The 21,598-nt window shown below is 36.9% G+C and overlaps 1 protein-coding gene across 4 annotated transcripts in view; it reads right to left on the bottom strand.

Moving 5' to 3' along the window:
• The window catches only part of GABRA2 (gamma-aminobutyric acid type A receptor subunit alpha2), a gene marked incomplete at its 5' end in the record, with an annotated part of 121,571 nt that overhangs the window by 60,542 nt on the left and 39,431 nt on the right, over positions 1–21,598 (bottom strand). For 3 of the 4 annotated variants that reach the window (XM_082728494.1, XM_082728497.1, XM_082728495.1), the window contains one exon: positions 8,620–8,687. The exons of the other annotated variant lie outside the window; for it this stretch is intronic. In XM_082728494.1, coding sequence (XP_082584620.1) covers positions 8,620–8,687 — 68 coding nt within the window. The remainder of the gene's footprint in view (positions 1–8,619; positions 8,688–21,598) is intronic. 4 annotated transcript variants of the gene reach the window in all.

Genomic DNA, 21,598 nt, shown 5'->3' with positions numbered 1-21,598 from the left:
GGGACACCCCCCAGAACAAAGATTCCACCCTTGAAACTTGGAGAAAGAACATGAGACCTCTGCAATTTTAATTTTAAAAAAATCACTCATGTTCAGAAATTATAACTATTTATTATTTAGTTTATAAAAAGGAATGGGGGAATGTTAAAGAGTGCCCTCCTCTGTAGGAAGTCAAGAGAACTATCACCTGAACCCCACCCTCTTGCAGGAAGGCAGGATGGAGTCAATCTAGTCAAACTGCCTTTATCCGCCCTCTTTTCTGAAACCATTACCCCACCCCCTAGGTTAGATTTTACTCTGGGCAAAATCCAAGAGTCCTCCCCATTACCATATAAATAATACCACCTTCAGTATACAGAATCCTACCTTTTTTTTTTTTTCCCCAAGATTTTATGTATTTATTTGACAGAGAGAGAGATCACAAGGAGGCAGAGAGGCAGGCAGAGGGGTAAAGGGAAGCAGGCTCCCCGCTGAGCAGAGATCCTGATGTAATGCGGGGCTCCATCCCAGGACCCTGAGATCATGACCTGAGCTGAAGGCAGAGGCTTAACCCACTGAGCCACCCAGGCGCCCTTACAGAATCCTACCCTGACAGAAAAATGTAAATGAGACAAACATCTGACTATGGTTCATCATTGCATCTGATAAGGAATAAAAGGCAGTGATTTCTAACTTGTGTTGTTAAGGATTGAAACATGGTCTGTTTCAGAAAAGGAAATCCTCCTTTATGTTGACAGACACCTCCAGTCGCTTCATGGTCTCCTCTAAAATCTGTTTTATTCTCTTGTATTCTAGACTTGCTGTGAAAGTACAATGACCATTTCACCCGAAATCTCTTTCTTGCACAATGTTATACATGCCCATGGTTTCAACTACCATCACATGGCTCCCATGCTTCCCTCCCAAGCTCTGCCTATAGGTCGGCACCTAGACATCACTGATTAAATCTCTCACAAAGACCCAAACTCAGTGTATCCAAAACATAAGTGCTCACCCTCCAAACACCAAATCAACAGCAAAGTAAACTTTCCCTTCTGTGTATCCCATCCCTCTGGATGGTACCACTCACCCAATCTCCCAGAACTTCATCCTGTGCTTCCTTCAACCCCTGCATCCAACACATCATCAAGTCTGACTAATGCGACCATGTGGAGATCTACATTTTTTTCAGTTTTTCCAGCTTTGGTACCACTAATTTGGCCCAGTCCATAGTCATTCTCATGTGGAATAAAAGAGCTTCCGAACTATTTTTTCCCTTTCCCTATCTTCTAATTCAAATTATTGGATTGCAAAAAATCTGACTCCATCACATGTTCTTTATATTACTCCAACCCCCCTACCTTAAAATGGCTTTTTGCTGCCTTTAGCATAAAGTCATAAAGTCAAATACCTTAAACTGTTAAAACGTAGACTGGCGTACCCCACGACTAGCAATTACGGTTCCACAGGAACCCAGGAAGGAACGCAGGAAACAATCCAATCCAAGTGTCCATGAGTCACATTTTAAGGGACAATATTAAAAACTCTAAGAGGATACTGGAAAATACTGACTAGCTGAATGCATGCTCTCAAAGTCTAATTTCTATCCTTCCAAAATACTAGTAACTTTCCAGTCATCAACTTCAACAGGCCAATTTTGAAGTGGGTTAAATGACTACTTGTGGTAAGCAGTATTTGCCATGTTTATAACAGGTTTCCTTATCTAGCTACATTTACAAATGACGACTTCTGATAAGGGTTAACACCTAAGTCCAGTGTCAATTTTTGACCAAATGTCAAGATCTAATAACTCTCTAAGTCTCCCTATGATGTTAACCGCCAAAATACAGAATACCTCAAGAGCTTCTGGTGAGTCTAAGAGATAATGCACTCTGTTTTCAAAGGGACAGAAAATGATTAATCAAGGGGATTTAAATGATCAATAAACCAAAGTCATAACTTAATCTGACAGCCTGCTTCTTAATAGCATAATGGGAAACTCAGGTTCAGAAATCTGGAGGTGATTTCAAAATTTGCACTGTTTAACCCTAACAGTACTGCAAGAGATTACCATTTGGACTGGGGTTTTAGTTTAGGTTTTAGCGCAGTTTTAGGTTTTAGTTTAGGTTTTAGCTATACCACTTATGCCTAAAGACCATGCACACACAGTGAAAATGTTTACTAATATGGGAAAAGATCTAATATAGAAACTAAGGAGAAAAGAAAAAGCAAAAATAACAGAGGAATGAGTTATAAATTGCTCAAATGCACTTGCCTATTGAAAACTTTGTCAACTGTCAGCTACTAGTACATTCCCAACTTTAATTACCTTCTTACTCATGAATTTTTTAGATGTTGAAATAAAAGATTTTTAAACTTAATTGCAGACACTGTAATTAGAATCTCTAATTATAATTTAGATCTGCAACTTTCTTTGGACAATTACACTAGTTAATGATTCTGAGATAACAGAATGTCTAAGTGTGTGTGTTCCCTTGGTTCTTAATTCTTTTTGCTATGCTGCTTTTTCCTCTCAGGCTAATGTCACAACAAATCTACATCACTGACCTGAACAGGATGTAGAGGTTTGGGTCTTTGCACACTGCATAGAAATTAGTGTATTAGCTAAGCTATTAAAAGTGAAATTAAATATATTCTTTAATTTTTTTCTCATAACCAAGCTGCTTCTATAAGGCATGAGTTAGATATCTTCATGTCCATGGGGGCGCCTGGGTGACTCAGTGGGTTGAACCACTGCCTTCGGCTCAGGTCATGATCTCAGGGTCCTGGGATCGAGTCCCGCATCGGGCTCTCTGCTCAGCAGGGAGCCTGCTTCCTTCTCTCTCTCTCTGCCTGCCTCTCAGTGTACTTGTAATTTCTCTCTGTCAAATAAATAAATAAAATCTTTTAAAAAAAAAAGATATCTTCATGTCCACTTGCACATATGGTTAATAATAATGTGTTTTCCTTCCACATATAATATATTTCATTTTCTTTAGAGTGCCACAGATAAGTTTCACTTCTGGGCCATCTATACTAACATAAATTCAAATTTTTCTCATTTATTTATCTTGCTTTCCAGCAAAAGTAATATCAAGATAGAAAATCATTACATTTGGTGATGATGAAGACCAAATCATTTCTTGTTATAAAATGTATATATGTTTTTAAGTTGAGTTCTGTCTTGCCTAATAGGTTCACAATATGAGTGCGTGTTTGTGTGCGCACATGCACATGTGTGTGTTACATGTGTATAGAGGTTGGTCAACTTTAATTTCCCCCAGTTTCATCTTTCTTCTTAGATTTGGACAAATAACAAACAATACCTGTTGAGTGATGAAACTATCTCTTGTATCTCACTCAAAATCCTTCCCATATCACACAGTATTATGGATACCAATTACTAGTGTATTGTCTCTGAGCTCCAAATGCAGACTCCTTTCCCCTTTTTTGGAAGACAGCTCCGTGTGTGTGTGTGTGTGTGTGTGTGTGTGTGTGTTTTCTTTGCCTGTTTGTGATGCTTCACCCCAAATGTAGATGCTACCTTCTGCATATAGTAGTTCTGCATTACTTAGAGCCTTCTTTTACCCTGTTTTATTATTAAAGCACCTTGTTCTAGTTAATAATTCATTTAATTAGATCTTCCCTGTTCAAACTACATTTATAGATCCTTTCTTCTGAGTGGACTCTGATTACAAAGCATGTGCCCCCTTGATGGCTTTGCAATTCGTAAAGCTTCCTCCAAGCCAGCTACCTAAGTAAACAAGGTGAATAAAGATGTAAGTAATGTAGAAAATCTGACATGACCCAAAGAATTCTATAGGATCGTGTTAGGCCAGGTAATGCAAGGAAAATGAATCATTAGGAAAAAGGTCTGGCGCCTTCGAGTGTTTCAAGAGCCCACCAAGATGTTAAGTATGTACTTCATCTAGGGAATATCCCTACATACAAAGTGCACCTGCATATTACTCTTTCTCTCCCTCTCTCTTACACACACACACTACAAAATAGAAAAGGAAAACTAAAAAATCAAAGTAGTTTTTTATTTAAATGTTTCCAATGACAACTCTACTTGAATACAATTTAACCCAGATCATTTGGATTGTGAGTGCATTTTAATGTTTAAAACAATGTGTAGCAAGGTCCTCCCAGATAGGAAGCAAATTTGGAGCTTGCTAAAATTTTTTAAAGTTCTCGAGCTTGATTCACTGAAGAGGGCAAAACTTTTAATTCAATTCAGACCAAAGAGTTTTAAGTTTGTTCTGTTGCTAATGGCCGTATACCTAACAACAGCTACCAGCTTTTTACTTTTATTTTTCTGTGCATCAGCTTGTTAATACGTATCCTGTTTTTAAGAATGACAGCAGCAAACAACCACAGACCCATAACCGTTAGAAGCATGATTGCCTGATAATGACTGTTTCACTCACACATGGTCCTGTCCTAGCTCTGGGGCAACTGTCCTTAACCTCTGAGTCTTCAACTTCACATGTCAGCAGTCCCTGTGCTGCCTTTCAACTTGACATCAGTGGATTCCTTATGTTGACTGCTAGGCTTTCATTCCTGCTGCAGAATTATAATGTCTTTCCCATTTCTTTCTTAGTTGATTTTTTTCCCAGAATTTACAATTTGCAAAAACAGATACATTTCCCAACAAATGTCTGCAAGGAATTTCTACATGGAAGTACTTACTAAATGATCACAGTTTCTTTTCTTTTTTCTTTTTTTTTTTCTACACTTCAGCTTTACTAAGGTATAATTGACAAATAAAATTATAAGCTATTTAAAGTGTACACAGTAGTGATATACATATACATTGTGAAAGCACTCCCCCATCTAGCTAATTAACGCATTCACTAACTTATATTTATCTGTGTGTGTGTGTGTGTGAAAACATTTAAGCTCTACCCTCTTAGAAAATTTCAACTATACAATACTGTGACATTAACTATAGTCACTATGTTTTACATTAGATCCTCAGACTTTATTCATCTTATAGCTGAAAATTTGTACTCTTTTACCAACCTCTCCCTACCACCCCACCCCCAACCCCTGGCAACTACTTATGTACTTCTGTTTCTGGGTTTGACTTAGAAAATTCATATTTCTGATGTAGGTGATATCACGCAGTATTTGTCTTCTTCTGTTTGGCTTATTTCACATAGCATAATACCCTCAAGGTCCATTGTGTTGCCACAAATGCAGATTTTAGGTTTTTCCCATGACCAAAGATATTCATATATATAATATATGAATTATATATGAACTATATATCTGTATAATATATGTAGTGTTTCCATATCTTGGCTCTTATGAATAATGTTGCAATGAACATTGGAGTGCAGAAATCTCTTTGAAATCCTGTATTCATCTCCTTTGAATATATACCCAGGAATGGAATTAATGAATCATATAATAGTTCCCTTTTGGGGGCACCTGGGTGGCTCTGTCAGTTAAATGTCTGCTTTGGGTTCAGGTCATGATCTCAGGGTCCTAGGACTGAGTCTCTCATAGGCTCCCTGTTCCGTGGGGAGCCTGCTTCTCCCTCTCCCTCTTCCACTCCCCCTGCTTGTGTTCTCTTGCTCTCTCTGTCAAATAAATAAATAAATAAATAAATAAATAAATAAATAAAATCTTTAAAAAAAAATGAGTTCCCTTTTTAAATTCTGAGAAACCTTACCATTTTCCATATAGGCTGCACCAATTTATATTTTCACCAACAGCGCACAAGTGTTCCTTTCTCTCCACATCATAAACAACACTAATCTCTTGTCTTTTTAATGACAACCATACTTGACAGGTATGAGGTGCTAGTTCATGGTGTTAAAGACTGACATTTTCCTGAGAATTAGTAATACTTGGTGCCTGGGATGTGTCTGCTGGCTATCTGCATATCTTCTTTGTAAAAATGTCTGTTTGGGGATGCCTGGGTGGCTCAGTGGGTTAAGCTTCTGCCTTCAGCTCAGGTCAGGGTCTCGGGGTCCTGGGTTCGAGCCCTGCATCAGCTCTCTGCTCAGCGGGGAGCCTGCTCCCCGCCCCCCACCCCGCTTGCCTCTCTGCCTACTTGTGATCTCTGTCTGTCAAATACATAAATAAAATCTTAAAAAAATATGTTTGGTTTGTCTTCCTTTTTAAAATTTGATTGTTAGGGGGATTTTTTTTTTGCTACTGAGTGGTGTCAGTTCTTTATTTATTTTGGTTATTAACACCTTATCAGACATATGATTGGCAAATATTTTCCCACATTAGGTAGGTTGCCTTTCCATTTTGTTGATGGGTTCTTTTGCTGTGGAAAAGATTTTCAGTTAGATATAGACCTGCTTCTTTATTTTTACTTTTGATTTCAGATCCAAAGAAACCATTACTAAGACTGATGTCAAATGGCTTCTCTCCCATGTTTTCTTCTAGTGGTTTTATGGTTTCAGTAGTTCTGTTCAAGTCTTTAATCCATTTTGAGTTGAAGCTACCTGCTTTCTAAATGTGTTAGTAATCGACCATAAGATCAGAACAAAGAGGATTAGACTAATCCATTGTCACCACTGGAAAAAAGTCACCTTCCACATTTTGCCAAAAATATATGAGTTTGTCCAAAATCTCCAGAAAACAAACATTTCATATGTCTAAGAGAAGTATATGTTTTTCTATTTTTGAGTTTTTAGGTAGAATAAATCCCTTTGTAAAAAAAAATAAAATAAGATAAAAATAAAACCCAAAACATTAAAGGTAACTGAGCAACTTCACAACACAATATAGATTCACAACACTCAATGTTGTGAATGAATAATATTCACAACACAAGATAGACAACACAGGAAATTATGATATTTTGGGACCTATATTATTTGTCTTTCTGTTTTGGCTGGTAATAATACACCAAAAGGAACCATAAAAGAACCAGGTATATACGATCTTGCTAGTTTTTCAGTGTCAGATGAAATTCTAATTCTCATTGACTCCACATAAAGGTTAGGTGCTCATTCTCGCTGTGTCTTTCTAATATTTGGGAGATTCTACGGAGACAAACAGAGCAAATACATTGTCTTTTCAGTTAATCAATAGTGTTTGGAATACATATTCTTACTAAATATGTCTCCGTAGCCTTTTAAGTTCCTGTACACTTAAAACTGACCTATGGAAAGAAGCAGATGAATATTTCAGATCACAAAAGAAGATACCACAAAAGAGGAGGAAGGATTATGTTGAAAGAATTTTTTTCTGTTGTTGTGGAATTGTGGTTAAGGCTAAGAGTTAGGAGGGGGAGAAAACACTTAAATCTTCATATTAGAATCTGAAAGAACTTCAAAGACCTGCTAGTTTAGTATCAACCAAGTCACCAAAGTTGGGGGTCATTACCCCTGTGCCACCTTATAGTTTGAGGCATCCAAGTCAATGTAAGAAAAGGACCATGAAGCTGGAGAAGAGTCTCTGGCAGAAGACAATGCAAATGTTTTCAATGATAGAAATGGCATATCTGCTTCCTAAAGGAAAGGTAAAGAGGTCCCATATATTGGCTATGTTTACTGATGCCTGCATTCAAGGAAAACTTAGTTTTTGTGTGTTTATCCCAGTGAAAAGCCACCAAACTTGGTGTCCTTCCCCTTGGGCTGTCAGAGAAGTGGGGGAGTTGGGGAAAAGTGACATGATAGAGGATGACCAGGCAAAGAAAGGATAAGGGCATTTCCTCGAACTTTCACTTTCTGGGCCATAAGGAAGGTGGGTAGAGTCTTTCAACAAAAATTTCTATTCCTGGGGGCGCCTGGGTGGCTCAGTGGGTTAAAGCCTCTGCCTTCCGCTCAGGTCATGATCCCAGAGTCCTGGGCTCAAGCCCTGCATCAGGCTCTCCGCTCCGCAGGGAGCCTGCTTCCCCCTCTCTCTCTACCTGCCTCTCTGCCTACTTGTGATCTCTGTCTGTCAAATAAATAAATAAATAAATCTTAAAAAAAAAAAATTCTATTCCTGAGAGCTATCGTTAGCAATAGAAAAGGAAAACCGAATACTAAAATTTTGATGCTTAATTGATAATTATCTATGATGTTTCTAGCCTGCCAGTTTCTAACCCAAGAGACCAACTTCCCCCTCTTTACCCAACTCATTTTAGAGAAAAGTAAATACCAATTCCATGGAATCCAAGAATGTCAAGATTCTGTTTTCTTTAGATTGAGTTATATATTCCTACTAGGTAAGCATGTAGGTGTTGTATGTGTTTAGGGAATGTGAAAAGGACCCCACCTCCAATGGAAGTTTTGCATTTATAGCACTGACCATGAGCACACTGTGCAAGGAGTGGTTGTCTATGAAACTATACAGATTTTACTTATCAAAGTCTAAGCAGGTCCTTCAATCATAGAAAATGGTTCTCAGTGATATAATTATTTGCATTTCACTAATTGTTTACCACACTGTAGCTACATAGGCAAACTCTGAAAGAATATAAAATGGGAAGGGTTAATATAAACACTCAAGGAAGAATAGTGTACCACTGACAGAAACAAGTATCCTTAAGTCTCCAAGTATTTGGATCGATTAGGCATGAGACAGACACATCGTTCTATAACACTAAAAATATTTTCTTATTCTAACCTCCCCCCATATAATGGGAACATAATATGAAGTAAAAATACTATTTAATGAAAAACTCACCATATCTGTATCTGAGACAGGGCCAAAACTGGTCACGTAGATGTTAGTGAAGACTTCAGTAATACTGTCTGATACGAGAAAAAGAGATTAAATATAGATAATATATAATGAAAGCCACTGAAAGAGAGGGGTCAAGTACATGGAATGACTAGAAAGCTCTGTGATACTTAAGAATATTGGTTTTTACTTTCTTTTCAACTTTCACAAACAACAAAAATTTCTATAATGCCCAATTATTTCATAGATTCTCACAATCCTAAATGCTAAATTCCCGGAAGCATTATGGCATTTTTACTTGGAAACTATACCTGATTTAGAGCATTTTGTCTTAAACATATTTCTGAGAATTAATAGTTTCTCAGAATCTGTGTTAACTGAACTAGTTTACAATAAATTTACTACCAGTACTAAAAATAAAGTGCAATTAGTATGGTTGCTATTTGATATAGTGCTAAATCTGGTTTTTAAACTAAATATTTCAGATGGTACTTCATGATGGTAGAGGTTTAGTTTGTAGATTGTAAATTAGTACATCTTCTCAATAAAGCACAGAAATGAATTGTTATTTGTTAGAAATAAATATAATTCAGATTAACATAAAAAGCTTCATTATTCAGTGACATAAAAATAAAAGCAATTAACAGACATTAATCACAATGGATTATTTCCATACAAACTTGTCTTTAAAGGTATTTACAAATGCATGAAATGTAAAGATTTACTTGAATTAGATTCAAATGTTATGTAACTTATTAACTGTAACACAATTAACTGGATTGCTCTTTTTAAAAAAGATTTTATTTATTTATTTGCTTATCTCTCTATCAAATAAATAAGTAAAATTAAAAAAAAAATTACCCAGTTAACAGAGAGAGACAGCGAGAGAGGGAGCACAAGCAGATAAAGCGGGAGAGGGAGAAGCAGGCTCCCCACTGAGCAGGGAGTTCCCTGTGGGACTCAATCCCAGGACTCTGGGATCATGACCTGAACCAAAGGCAGATGCTTAATGACTGAGCCACCTAGGCACCCCTGAACTGCTCTTTTAACCCCATGATTTAGATCTTTTAAGTAAGCCAAATAGTGATGGAGGAAAGGCTCAAAAGGACTTGAAAAGAATAATTCTTCCAATGTACTTATAGAAAAAAAATACATCATTAATTTCTATCATGAACTGAGTGTCTCATTTATTATCAAATTTTTAATTCTACAGAAGAAATATCACAAAATATTTTTTCATATTGTACTGGACACTAATTCAGAACCATAAAAGAGAGAGTAAACTAAGTCTGGGTATATTGTATCCAATACGACCAAAATAAGAAGCAAAAAGGATTTTGAAATAACAGAGCAGACTTTGAATGCTTAGGCTTCAAAGTCTTGAAATATAGTAATCTGCATGACAATCCTATGAGATAGGTTCTTTCTCTGTTATTATCTCAATATCTACATGTACACTTATCTATATACAGAAAGGTAAGGAAGTGTGCTTAATGACCCACACTTGGTAGAGTGAATACAGCCAGGTTTTAGAACCCAAGCAATCTGGCTCCTAAGCCCTAAGGGAAAACCAAAGCTAAAAGTGTTTTCTCATTAACTAAGTATTTCTATTCACTGTATTCATCCTAATACTCTGCATCAAAAAAATACAGTGCTCCAAATAAATATATTTATTCAGCTTTATTATTTTCTATTCTATTTTATTTTAAAAACTATTTTCATGAAATTCTATCATAAAACTCATCTGGGAAATAAATATGTTTATAAATTTTACCCTCAGCTGCCAGCTGCCCCCCAAGACCTGCCCAGAAAATCAGTTTCGTGGGCATTGTAGCTTATGCAGTCTCATACAGCTCTGTGCTTGGAAAAGCCCCAAGCTTGCTTTAGTGTCCTGTTTTTCTCTTTTAAAATTCTTAATTATCTTTTGAATAAAGGGCCCTGCATTTGCATCTTGGACTAGGTCCCACAAATCATGTAGCTGGTCCTAGACGTGAATTATATACGCTATTAGAAAGAAATTATGAAAATGGGACTCAGGTTTGTTTGCTTTTTCCTCTTATTCATACCAAATCAATACTGTCACCCTTACTCAATAAACAATTGAATAAAACTTTAGTTATTACAGATATTGATTTAAAATGTTCCAGTGAAGAAAAATGGAAATGCTGAGGTAGTCTTCACCTAAAATAGAGGCAAATGAAATTACTCTCCTTAGTCTGAAGTAGCAGAACTCGAGAAGAGAGATGACAAAATGTGGGAATATATTCATGCTGAGGATATGAAGAATATCCATTATATGCCGAATGGCAGGTAAAGGGTATGGAAGGTTGTTATCAGTACCTTGTGGCTGCAAGGAAATGGCAGCTCAGAATCCAAAGAGAAAAAATAAGATTACCCTCAAAGCTCGAAGCACTAAGAGCGACACCTAAAGACACAGAACACAGATATGCAAAATTACCTTAAATAAAGGATTTCATGGTTTATCAACTTCATAAGCACAGTGAAAGAATGGAGGCATTGCAAGGAATATTCTCCAGCTATGCAAGTTCAAGAAAAGGAAAATCAGCAAGACAAACACTGACCATGAATACCCAATAGCTAAGAGACTTGAGAAAGTGATTCTTGGTTATAGCAAGAGGAGTCAACAATCAACATGACTTAGTAAAATATTTTAGGGTGAGGACTACAGATATTTGGTACATCTAACACAGTTTCCTAAGGTTCTATTTTCAAAATGCTACCCCTGATTATGATTTGGCTTTCCGTAAGAGAAGAGAAGGGAAAAGAAAGAAAGGGGAGGGCAGGAGAGAAAAAAGAAGATTTTAAGCATTTCTGAGATTTGGGGATTTTGTGACACTAATCTGTCGAAGGCCGTAGTATCTTCTGGTTAATTGTTGTTTTCCCATATGGATTTAGAACAGGGTTAAATTGTGTTGCTAATTAATACCTGTTATAATATTGGGAGCCATGGGACAGGTGTCTGTCACAGACTAAAGAAATGTACTAATAATCTGGCGGCAGCCTCACTCACGGAGGAGTGAGTACTCTCCACTTTAAGTACTGTGAGTGACCTTCTCAAATCCTGATCCCATGGAGTGGACTCACCTTACAATGTCCTGACTGGGGACCTCCACCTTGGCTACTGCCACTTTCGCTTCCCTTCTGGGTTGATTGTCTACCTGCCTTTAAGTTGCTCTTTAAATGTCCTCTCCTCGGAGCAGAGGTTCGCTATGGCCCTGTATAATGTAAGTCTGCTTTGGTTATTTTCTCCCTGACACTTCCTTTTCATAGGACTTTTTAGAATTTACCATTATTTTCATGCCTTATTTATTTATTTATTTACTTACTTACTTATTTACTTATTTTACTCACTTTCTGGTTTTGTTTATGTTTGGTCTGTCTCCCCAACCAGGATTCAGATTCAAGAAAAAGACAAGGACTATGTCATTTCTGTCCACTGTCCAATCACCAGTGCTTATTAGCACATGTCTGCCACATATTAGGTTTCCTATATTTAACAAAAAATTTCTAACTATAGTTCATGTACAATGTAAACCTTTTCCCAAGATATTTCACCTACACTGCAAATACCATGAATCGCAGAATGAGTACTGTCATTAGTGAAGACAGAGCCCAAATTATCCATTGACACAGGGAGGTTGAAAGCCTGGGGAACTGGATCCCAGTGAATAAAATTTATTTTTTTAATTAAAAATAATTTATTGCCAAGAAATGCTAATCATCATCTGAGCTTTCAGCGAGTTATAATTTTTTTGCTGGAAGGTTCTGGTCTCAGTGTTAACAGCTACTAACTGATCAAGGTGCTGTTTGCTGAAGGTTGGGGTAGGTTATCTGAAGCAAAAGAAAAGAATATATTAATGGAAAACACTATTTCAGTGGAAGCCAAAATTCAATTTTTGAACAAACAATAAGCGGCTTTTAACATAAATGTATACCATGAGTTACCTCAAAATAATTGTTGGTAAGCTAAATTCTTGGCTTTAGACATGCCAACAGCAAAATGTGCAGAAGAGAATCTTCTATATAGGTTTTTTCAAGGCAAAAACACCAGAAGGTTAATAATAAGTAGTTGAGGAGAAATAAGGGCTGCATGTAGTAAAGGTGGGTTTCTAGGATGCCTAAGAGCCCTTGCCTTCTGCCATCTGCCTTCAGCTCAGGTCATGTTCCCAGGGTCCTGGGACCTAGTCCCCCGCATCAGGTTCCTTGCTCAGAGGAGAGCCGGCTTTTCCCTCTGCCTGCCACTCCCCTGCTTGTATTCTCTCTCTCCCTCTCTGTGAGAAATAAATAACAATGAAAATAAAAGCATCAGAAAAACAACAACAACAACAGGTGTGATCTTTAGGAACAATCATCAAATTCAGGATTTGAAAGGCAGTTATCACTGGGGAGAGAGGAAGGGAATAACCTTCTCAGGGTTACAGAGGGGGTTTCTAATGGTTTCTAATGTATTCTATTATTTTCCTTTTTTTAAAATTGATCTTAATTTTGGCTAATTCTAAGATTTGATGAAACTGGTCATCAGATAAATCATACTATTCTTTGTACTCTTTGGAATGTTTGAAATACTTCATAGAAAAAAAATAATAAATGGCTCTGAAGGATATCTAAAATGAGCATGTAAATAATTTCAAGAAAGGCTTAGGAGTGCCTGGGTGGCTCAGAGGGTTAAGCCTCTGCCTTCAGCTCAGGTCATGGTCTTAGGGTCCTAGGATCAAACCCCACATTGGGCTCTCTGCTCGGCGGGGAGCCTGCTTCCCCCTCTCTCTCTGCCTGCCTCTCTGCCTACTTGTGATCTCTCTCTCTGTGTCAAATAAATAAATAAAATATTTTTTTTAAAAAGAAGGCTTAAATTAATTGAAAAAAAAAAAAAAACCTGTTCTTCATTAGGTAATGCTGCATACAACAAAATTAAATTGTTATTTAAATTTTAGTTAACATGCAGAGCTATATTAGTTTCAGGAGTAGAATTCAGTGATTCATCACTTACATATAACACCCAGTGCTCAATCACAAGTGTCCTCTTTAATACTCACCATACATCTACCATCCCCCACTCACCTCCCTCCATCAACTCTCAGTTTGTTCTTTGTCATTAGGAGTCTCCTGTGGATTTGTTCCCCTTTCTCCCTTTCCCCCCTTCCCATATGTTCCTCTATTTTGTTTCTTAAATTTCACAATAAGTGGAATCATTTAGGTCTTTCTTTGATTGACATATCTTTTAGTATAATATATTCCAGTTATATCCACATCACTGCAAATGGCAAGAGCTCATTCTTTTTGATGGCTAAGTAATATTCCATTGTGTATATATACCAAACTCGCTTTCAAAAATCCTTTGCAAATAGTCCAGTCTGGTTCATGAATACAGTTAATATGTGTAGGCAGGTTGGGGTAATATGGGGTAGGAAGTTTGTAAAGAAAGAGAGGATGTATCAAAAGAGACCCAGTGTACCACAATGTTGAGAATATTATATCTCTTTCTGTGGCCCCAGGGCAATCACTGAAGGACTTCAGGAGAATCTTACCCACAAGGATATTATACTAGAACTGTTATGTTACATTTTAACAGAGGGAAAACTGAATCAGAGGAGACTGATGACGATGTACCCAGTTTGGAAGATGTTGCAATGGTTAAAGCAGAAGAAAAAAAAGAAAGTGATAATGAGAAAAGAAAAGTGTAGAAATCAAGAGAATAAAGTCTGGGTTTTTTTTTTTTTTTTAAGTAGTATGTTAAAAGATACTGAAATTAGCCCTTTTGCTTAACTGGTACAAATGATGTGTAAAGCCTAGAAATGAGCAGTTGTGTAGAATTGCCATGGCATTAAACTAAACATAAAACATGAAAGATGACTAGAAATCATACACCTTGATGAGGTCCATCTTACCACCTTTTTTTTTTTTTTTAAGATTTTATTTATTTTTGGAGAGAGAGAGCGAGCATGTAGGAACGGAGAGATGGGAGAGGAACAAAAGGGGAGAGAAAGAGGGCATCTCAAGCAAACTCCACACAGAGAGCCGAGGCTGACTCCATGCTTATCTCCCAACTCTGGGATCACTATCTGAGCCAAAACCAAGAGTTGGAAGCTTAACCAACTTAGCCAACTGAGCTACCGAGGTGCCCCCTAAATTTTCTTCAAATCTTATTTTATTTTCTTTAGCTTTTTTTTTTTAATTATGTTCAATTAGTCACTGTATAGTACATAATTAGTCCCTGATGCAGTATTCAACGTTTCATTAGTTATCCTATTTTAAACTGCAACTGTTTCACATTTCTCCCTGGCTCTATATGTTCATTAACTTATTATGTTTACTGTTTAATGCCTATTTCTACTAATACGGTAGACACAGCCACATGTGGCTAATTAAATATAATTTCAATTAGCTAAAATAAAATATTTCTTTCCTTAGTTATACTAGCCATATTTTATCCCCATCCAACTACTGCTACCACATTGGATAGCCAGGATGAACATTTCTATCATCACAGAGACTTCTGTTAGATGGTTCTGTCTATATCTTCCCACTAGAAGTAAGTTCCATGAAGACAGGGACTTTTGTTTGCTCAGAAAAGTAAAGCCACAGCACAGAACTGATATTGATACATAATTGATAGATTTTTTTTGCCAAATTAATGAACAAATGAATTACCATTCTTAGTTCAGTCATTGAAGGTAGATACAGCCTCTGCTATCACAATGCTATAGCATTAGAAGAGAGATACTATGCAAAATCAAATAAATACACAATTACTAATTATTATGTAATATGTAATATGTATATGCTATGCTATGTAATATGCTATCAGAATATGTAAGAAAAGGCTCCCTCTCCTAGAAACTATTCACTTGGTCTCTGGAACACCACAATCTCTTGATCTTATTCTAGCCTTACTGGTTGCTTGACTCCTATACCAGCTTCCTGTTAATATTGGAATGTCCCAACATTCAGTTTTTGGTCCTCTTTATTCATACTTCTTGATTGATTTACTTCAAGGATTCCTGAAATTCTTTTTTGAGTCAGAGCATTCTTCTGAAGTCTAGGCTCCTATACCTAACTGGCCAATTGACATTTCCAAATGACTGATAGATTCTTAAACTCATCATATCACAAACAAAACTGATTTTTCTCTCCTAAATCAATCACACTAATGAATCCCTATTGTATCAAATTGTTGTTCCAGTGCTCTGGGCCACAAACCTTAGTTTCATCCACAACTTCACTGTTTTCAACAGTAAGTCTGGTTGGCTCTCTAAGATACCTATAATCCAACAACTTCTCACCTCTTCTCCATTACTACTGTTGCTTTTTGTTTTGTTTTGTTTTAAAGATTTTATTTATTTATTTGACAGAGAGAGACAATGAGAGAGGGAACACAATCAAGGGGAGCAGGAGATGGAGAAACAAGCTTCCCAGAAAGCAGGGAGCCGAATGCGGAGCCCGATCTCAGGACACTAGGATCATGACCTGAGCTGAAGGCAGGTGCTTAACGACTGAGCCACCGAGGTGTCCATCCATTAATACTGTTAAAGCTACCATCATCTCTCTGTAGTAACACTGCTTCTACCTATTCACACATACAGTCTCCTTTTTATAATAGCTTTCCTGAGGTATAATTTACATAATATAAAACACACCTTTTTAAAGTATACAGTTCAGTGGTTTTTAGGATAGGGTTGTACAACATCACTACTATCTAAACTTTGAATATTTTTATCATCAGAGAGAAACCCTGCATAGATTCCTTATCTTCCCTCCCTCCACGCTCTGACGACTAGCAATTCAGTTTCTGTTTCCATGGATTTGCTTATTCTGGACATTTCATATAAATGGAATCCCTTCTATTCCTAGGTTATAGAGAGTTTTTTTTTTTAACTGGTGAATAAGGAGGTTTTGAATATTGCCAAATACGTTTTATGAAATATAAATATGATCATGAATTCTTTGCCCTTTTTCCTATTATTACGGTATATTACCCTGATTTATTTTCATGTATTAAAACAACTTTGCATTCCTGGGATAAGACTCACTTGGTTTTGGTGCCTAATTTTTTATATGTTGCTGTACTTAATTTGCTAGTATTATTTTGAGCACACATATGTCTGTGTTCACAAAGCACATTAGTCTACAGTTTTTTTTTTTTTTTTTTTAACAAGGTCTTTGTTTCCTTTTAGTTTCAGAGTAATACTGGACTAATAGAATGAGCTGAGAGTTCTCTTCTTCTTTTAAGGAGAATTTATGAAGCATTGGTGTGAATTCTCCTAGAAGTGTTCAGTAAGATTCATCAGTGAAGCCATATAAACTTGTGATTTGTTTTGATGGAAGTTTTATATTATTATTATTAATTCTATCTCTTTCCTTATATAAGTCTATTCAGAGTTTCTGTTTCTTTTTGTGTTAGTTTTGGTAATTTGAATCTTTTGAGAAAGTTGTCCATTTCTTCTAGGTTATTTAATTTGATGCCATACTAATGCAATACAAATGTATTTCCCTACAGTATTTTTGTAAGACCACAGCAGCATTATTTACAAGAGCCAAGATATGGAAGCAACCAAAGTGCCCATCAACAGATGAATGGATAAGAAAATGTGGTATATATAGAGAGAGAGTGAGAGAGAGAGAGAGAGAGTGTGTGTGTGTGTGTGTGTGTGTAATGGTGTATATAATATATATTTGGAAGGCAGCTATGCTCACCACTATACCACCAATGCATATAATAAATATTAGTGTATACACAAACACACACACACGTAATAGTATATTAGCCATAAAAAAGAAAGAGCTGGCCATTTGCAACAGCATGGATGGACTTAGAAGGTATTATATTAAGTGAAATAGATCAAAAAGAAAAAAATAAATACCATATGATTTCATTTATGTGGAATCTAAAAAGCAACATGAACAAACAAGACCTAACGGACTTTCAAAACAGAGAACAAACTGGTGGTTGCCGGAGGGAAGGTGGGTAGAGGGATGTGCAAAATAGAAAAAGGAGATTAAGAGGCACAAAAAAAAACCCCAAATCAAAACCAACCAACCAACCAAACAAACACTTTGTAGAAGAAAACGAGCCAGGAAGTGAGCCAGGAAGGAGAATCCAGAAAAATAGTGGAATCCAAAGTAGAGGAGAATATGGTGGCCCGAAGATGAGAGGTAAGAGCGTTACAAAGGCAGGGAGCCTGGGTGGCTTATTTGGGGAAACATCCAACTCTTGATTTCTATGCAGGTCATGGTCTCAGGGTCATGAACTCAAGAGTGGTGAAATCAAACCCCACGTGGGGCTCCAAGCTCAGCAGTCAGTGCGGAGTTTGCTTGAGACTCTCCGTCTCCCTCTGCCTCTCCTGCTCATGCTCACTCACTCTCTCTTAAATAGTGTTTTTTTTTTTTTTTTAAAGAGTGTTACTAAGTCAATTTAAACCCTTATGAAGAAGAGAGTGGTGGGCAGTCCCTGCTGCTGCGAAATCAAGTAATCGGAGCTCTGAATAGTTACTGCATTTGGAGACCTCGGAGGCATCAGTGGAGGAAAAAAATGTGCACAGAGGCCAGCACAGAGTGAGAGAAGAGGAAAAGGCTAGAGGGATTGGAAACAACTCTTGAGGAGTCTGATTGCGAAGAGGAAGAGAACACTAACAACAGAGGAAGGTGAGGGAGAAGAGAAACTTCTTTGCTTGTTTAAGGTGGAAGATGTCTGAGCATATGGCAACACAGATGGAGGGACTGGAGTAGAGAGAAAAAAATTGGTGGCAGAGGAACATTCCTGGGTAGGCAGTGCATGCATTAAGGGACCGACAATGCATACAGGGAAGGAAGGAGGAGGAGGAGGAGGAGGGAATATCCTTGATTATATCAGGAGTGAATAGAAAGAGTGTGGAAATAAATTGAAGCAGGTGTTTAGGTCTGGTGGCAGGAAAGTTAAGGACATAACTTGTCTTAACACAAGTTCTGTGCGAAATATCTATCCATCACTCTTAGTATACTAGATAATGATTTCTAGTAAAAAGTTTGATATTTAAATGACTATATTAACCACATTTAAAATAGTATATATCCACAGAAGACCAATGTCACATCTGCTGCCAGTTCTTTGTCTATATGCCTTTGGCAATCACAATTGTTCTACCTGGCATGATGTTCTGCAGCACTAGTCTTTGATTCTCTGCCTGGGGGCTTTCCCTGGCTGTGCAGGGCAGACTGGAAATGCAGAGAAGCTCATACTCCTGAGAACAAGCAAAGACTGATGGGAGTTGGAGGAAATAGAACTCAGCTTTCTCTCCTTCTTAGTGGAGACAACTCTAAGGCATGTCCCACACCCATTTCCTAGAGGACGTCAGTGGGAGAGGAGACCAAACCCCAGTAGTCTTCAGCAGTAATCCACTCAATAACTAATATATGTACCCTGTTTTGGCTCCCCTCCCTTACTGGGTCACTTAGCCATCTCCTCTCCAGTGCCTCCTGATAGGACTTCTGAAGTCAATGCACATGGTACAGTCTGCTTCTGAGAGAAACCAGAGCTAAATGCAATCCTAATTCAGCTATTCTAAGAAGAAAAAAAATGATAAATGATAATAATTAAAGACTCAGGAAAGATACTAACTGTATTCACTGGAGTTAACCATCTAAGCAATAAGCTACATTGTCTTCACTCCTGTTATCTGGATATTAACAGTGATATTAATAAGGACATGAACTTACAATATTAAGAGCAAAATCAAATGGTGGAGGATATCCCTTCAAGAAGATCAGGATACTAATAAAATTTTGCTTATCATGTATCATAAATAGAATGTTACACATATATCTTAGAACAAGTTAGTCATTGCCGTGTTTTGCTTTAACTCTCTCAGCAACAACAAAGACATTTTGTTTCCTGGGATGATTCCCATAACACCTACATGGCCATTTGTCATTATTCAATTTTGTCCAAGCCAAAAAATACTTATTAAGTGACTTCTGTGTATATGGCACTTAGTGTTCCCTATTAAAAGCTGGAAACTTTGAATTTGATAATGTAATTTGTTGCCATTCTACCACAGAGGAATTGTTGCACCTTGCCCAATACCTTCCTTCCAGTAGGCACTCAAGATATGTTTAATAAAAGGGAATGGCAAATAGTACAGGGTCAACAAAGTGCCTACAAAAGTAGGAAGAATTAAGAACAGTAATAAAATCAGTATGTACTGTGTTTCAGTACAATCATAGTTCATTAAAGTTCTACATTTTGGTCTTTGATTCTTTGTGATGAATCAAAATATGAAATATCAACATATATTAAATATACAAAAGGAGAGCCTGGGTGGTTCAGTGAGTTAAAGCCCGGCTCAGGTCATGATTCTGGGGTCCTGGTATCAAGTCCCACATCGGGCTCTCTGCTCAGTGGGGAGCCTGCTTCCTCCTCTCTCTCTCTGCCTGCCTCTCTGCCTACTTGTGATCTCTGTCAAATAAATAAATAAAAATATTTTTAAAAAATACACAAAAATTCCTCTCAGTGTAAGATTTCTAGTGTTCCTAATTGTTGCTTCTTTATATATTGTTTGTTCTTGTAGTTTTGTCTTATTTCGATTTTTTCCTACTAACGAAAATGGATTTATTTAAAGAGCATAGCTCATTTAGGAATCCTGAACAAGAAAAAAAAAAAAAAAGAATTCTGACAAGTGTCAAGATGACTATAAGCTTGTGAACAGGATACAAAATGTCCTTAAAGAATTAACTAAATACATCCCATCATGACAGTCATTGATTCTGAGTTGCAAATGAATCTGAATTAAAATCACCACAGGTTTTATTTATCCCCGAAAAGGTTTTGGCCTATTCTGGCCCTTAGAACCATCACCAGGTAGAACATTGTGGTGTCTCTCTCTTTTTGAAATGTCTTTCTTTAATATCCAATGACTCAGCTTACTCTGGTGAGGAAACTGTGAAGACACACCTCTCTCCCCAAGGCACTAGTAAAGGAAATCAAATAGGTAAGGGAAAGGGGAGACTGAAAAGACCCTGATTCCCATCAGTTTAGTGGGGCCATTCGGCCCAATTAACAAATAACTAACTAAGGGTTTCCTAAGTCCAGTCCAGAGACATCCACAGGCTGACAGACAAGGGAGAGAATGTTTCCAAAGGGAAGTCATATGTGGTACCAGAAGCAATTTATGTTCCTCGAGGTAATGTTTCATTAAGCAGTAGCTACATGTTCAGTCTGGGATTCTGACAAGCGAAAGACAGAAGACGTGCTCCAACATATCACTTCTACTACTTCAAGTTAGATTCTCTTGTGGTGAGATTCCAGTAATCCCATCTTTTCAAATTGTGAAAAATGACATCTAGAGCACATGGGATATGCTAGAATACGAAGAGTCCATATTTCAGTCTGGGCACAGGCTATTATAAATCTAGTATTCCTGAGTTAGTAACTTGGAGCTTATTAGTTGTTCTCCAAGTACCGATAGATGCCAGATTAACAACTAACTTGTGAGAATTTAAAAATGAAAACTATGCTCATATAAATTTACATTTTGCTCCCCAAATGCATATAAATAAGAAAGGATTCTCATATCCAACATAAAATAAAGATAAACTTTTATCGTTTTAAGATAATGAATTATTTTATGTCAACATGAATTGAGAATTCTTAATGCACTAAGAAATATAATTCATACATATTGATATTATCAAGGGATTGAAAAATCTTACTGTATTCATTTTCTTTACTATACAAAGGTACGTAAGTCAAAACATGCCAATTGACCTTATTTTGTGATCTCTTACCATCCCCACAGAATACTGCTGTCAACAGTAAAATTATGTTCACCCTGAAAAATGACTTTTCTGTTCTTTGTTTACTATTTTGTAGAAGGGAAGCATTTAAATGTAATACAAGTATAGCTACTGGAAAATACAATCCAATTTCAAAAGCTCATATTGAACACAACTTTGAAATCTGCAAAATTCCGCCTCTCTATTTCTAGTCTTG

The sequence above is a fragment of the Mustela nivalis genome, assembly GCF_964662115.1.
Source record: "Mustela nivalis genome assembly, chromosome: 4".
In the NCBI taxonomy this organism is placed as follows: domain Eukaryota; kingdom Metazoa; phylum Chordata; class Mammalia; order Carnivora; family Mustelidae; genus Mustela; species Mustela nivalis.
This window is presented reverse-complemented; position numbering and strand designations above follow the sequence as displayed.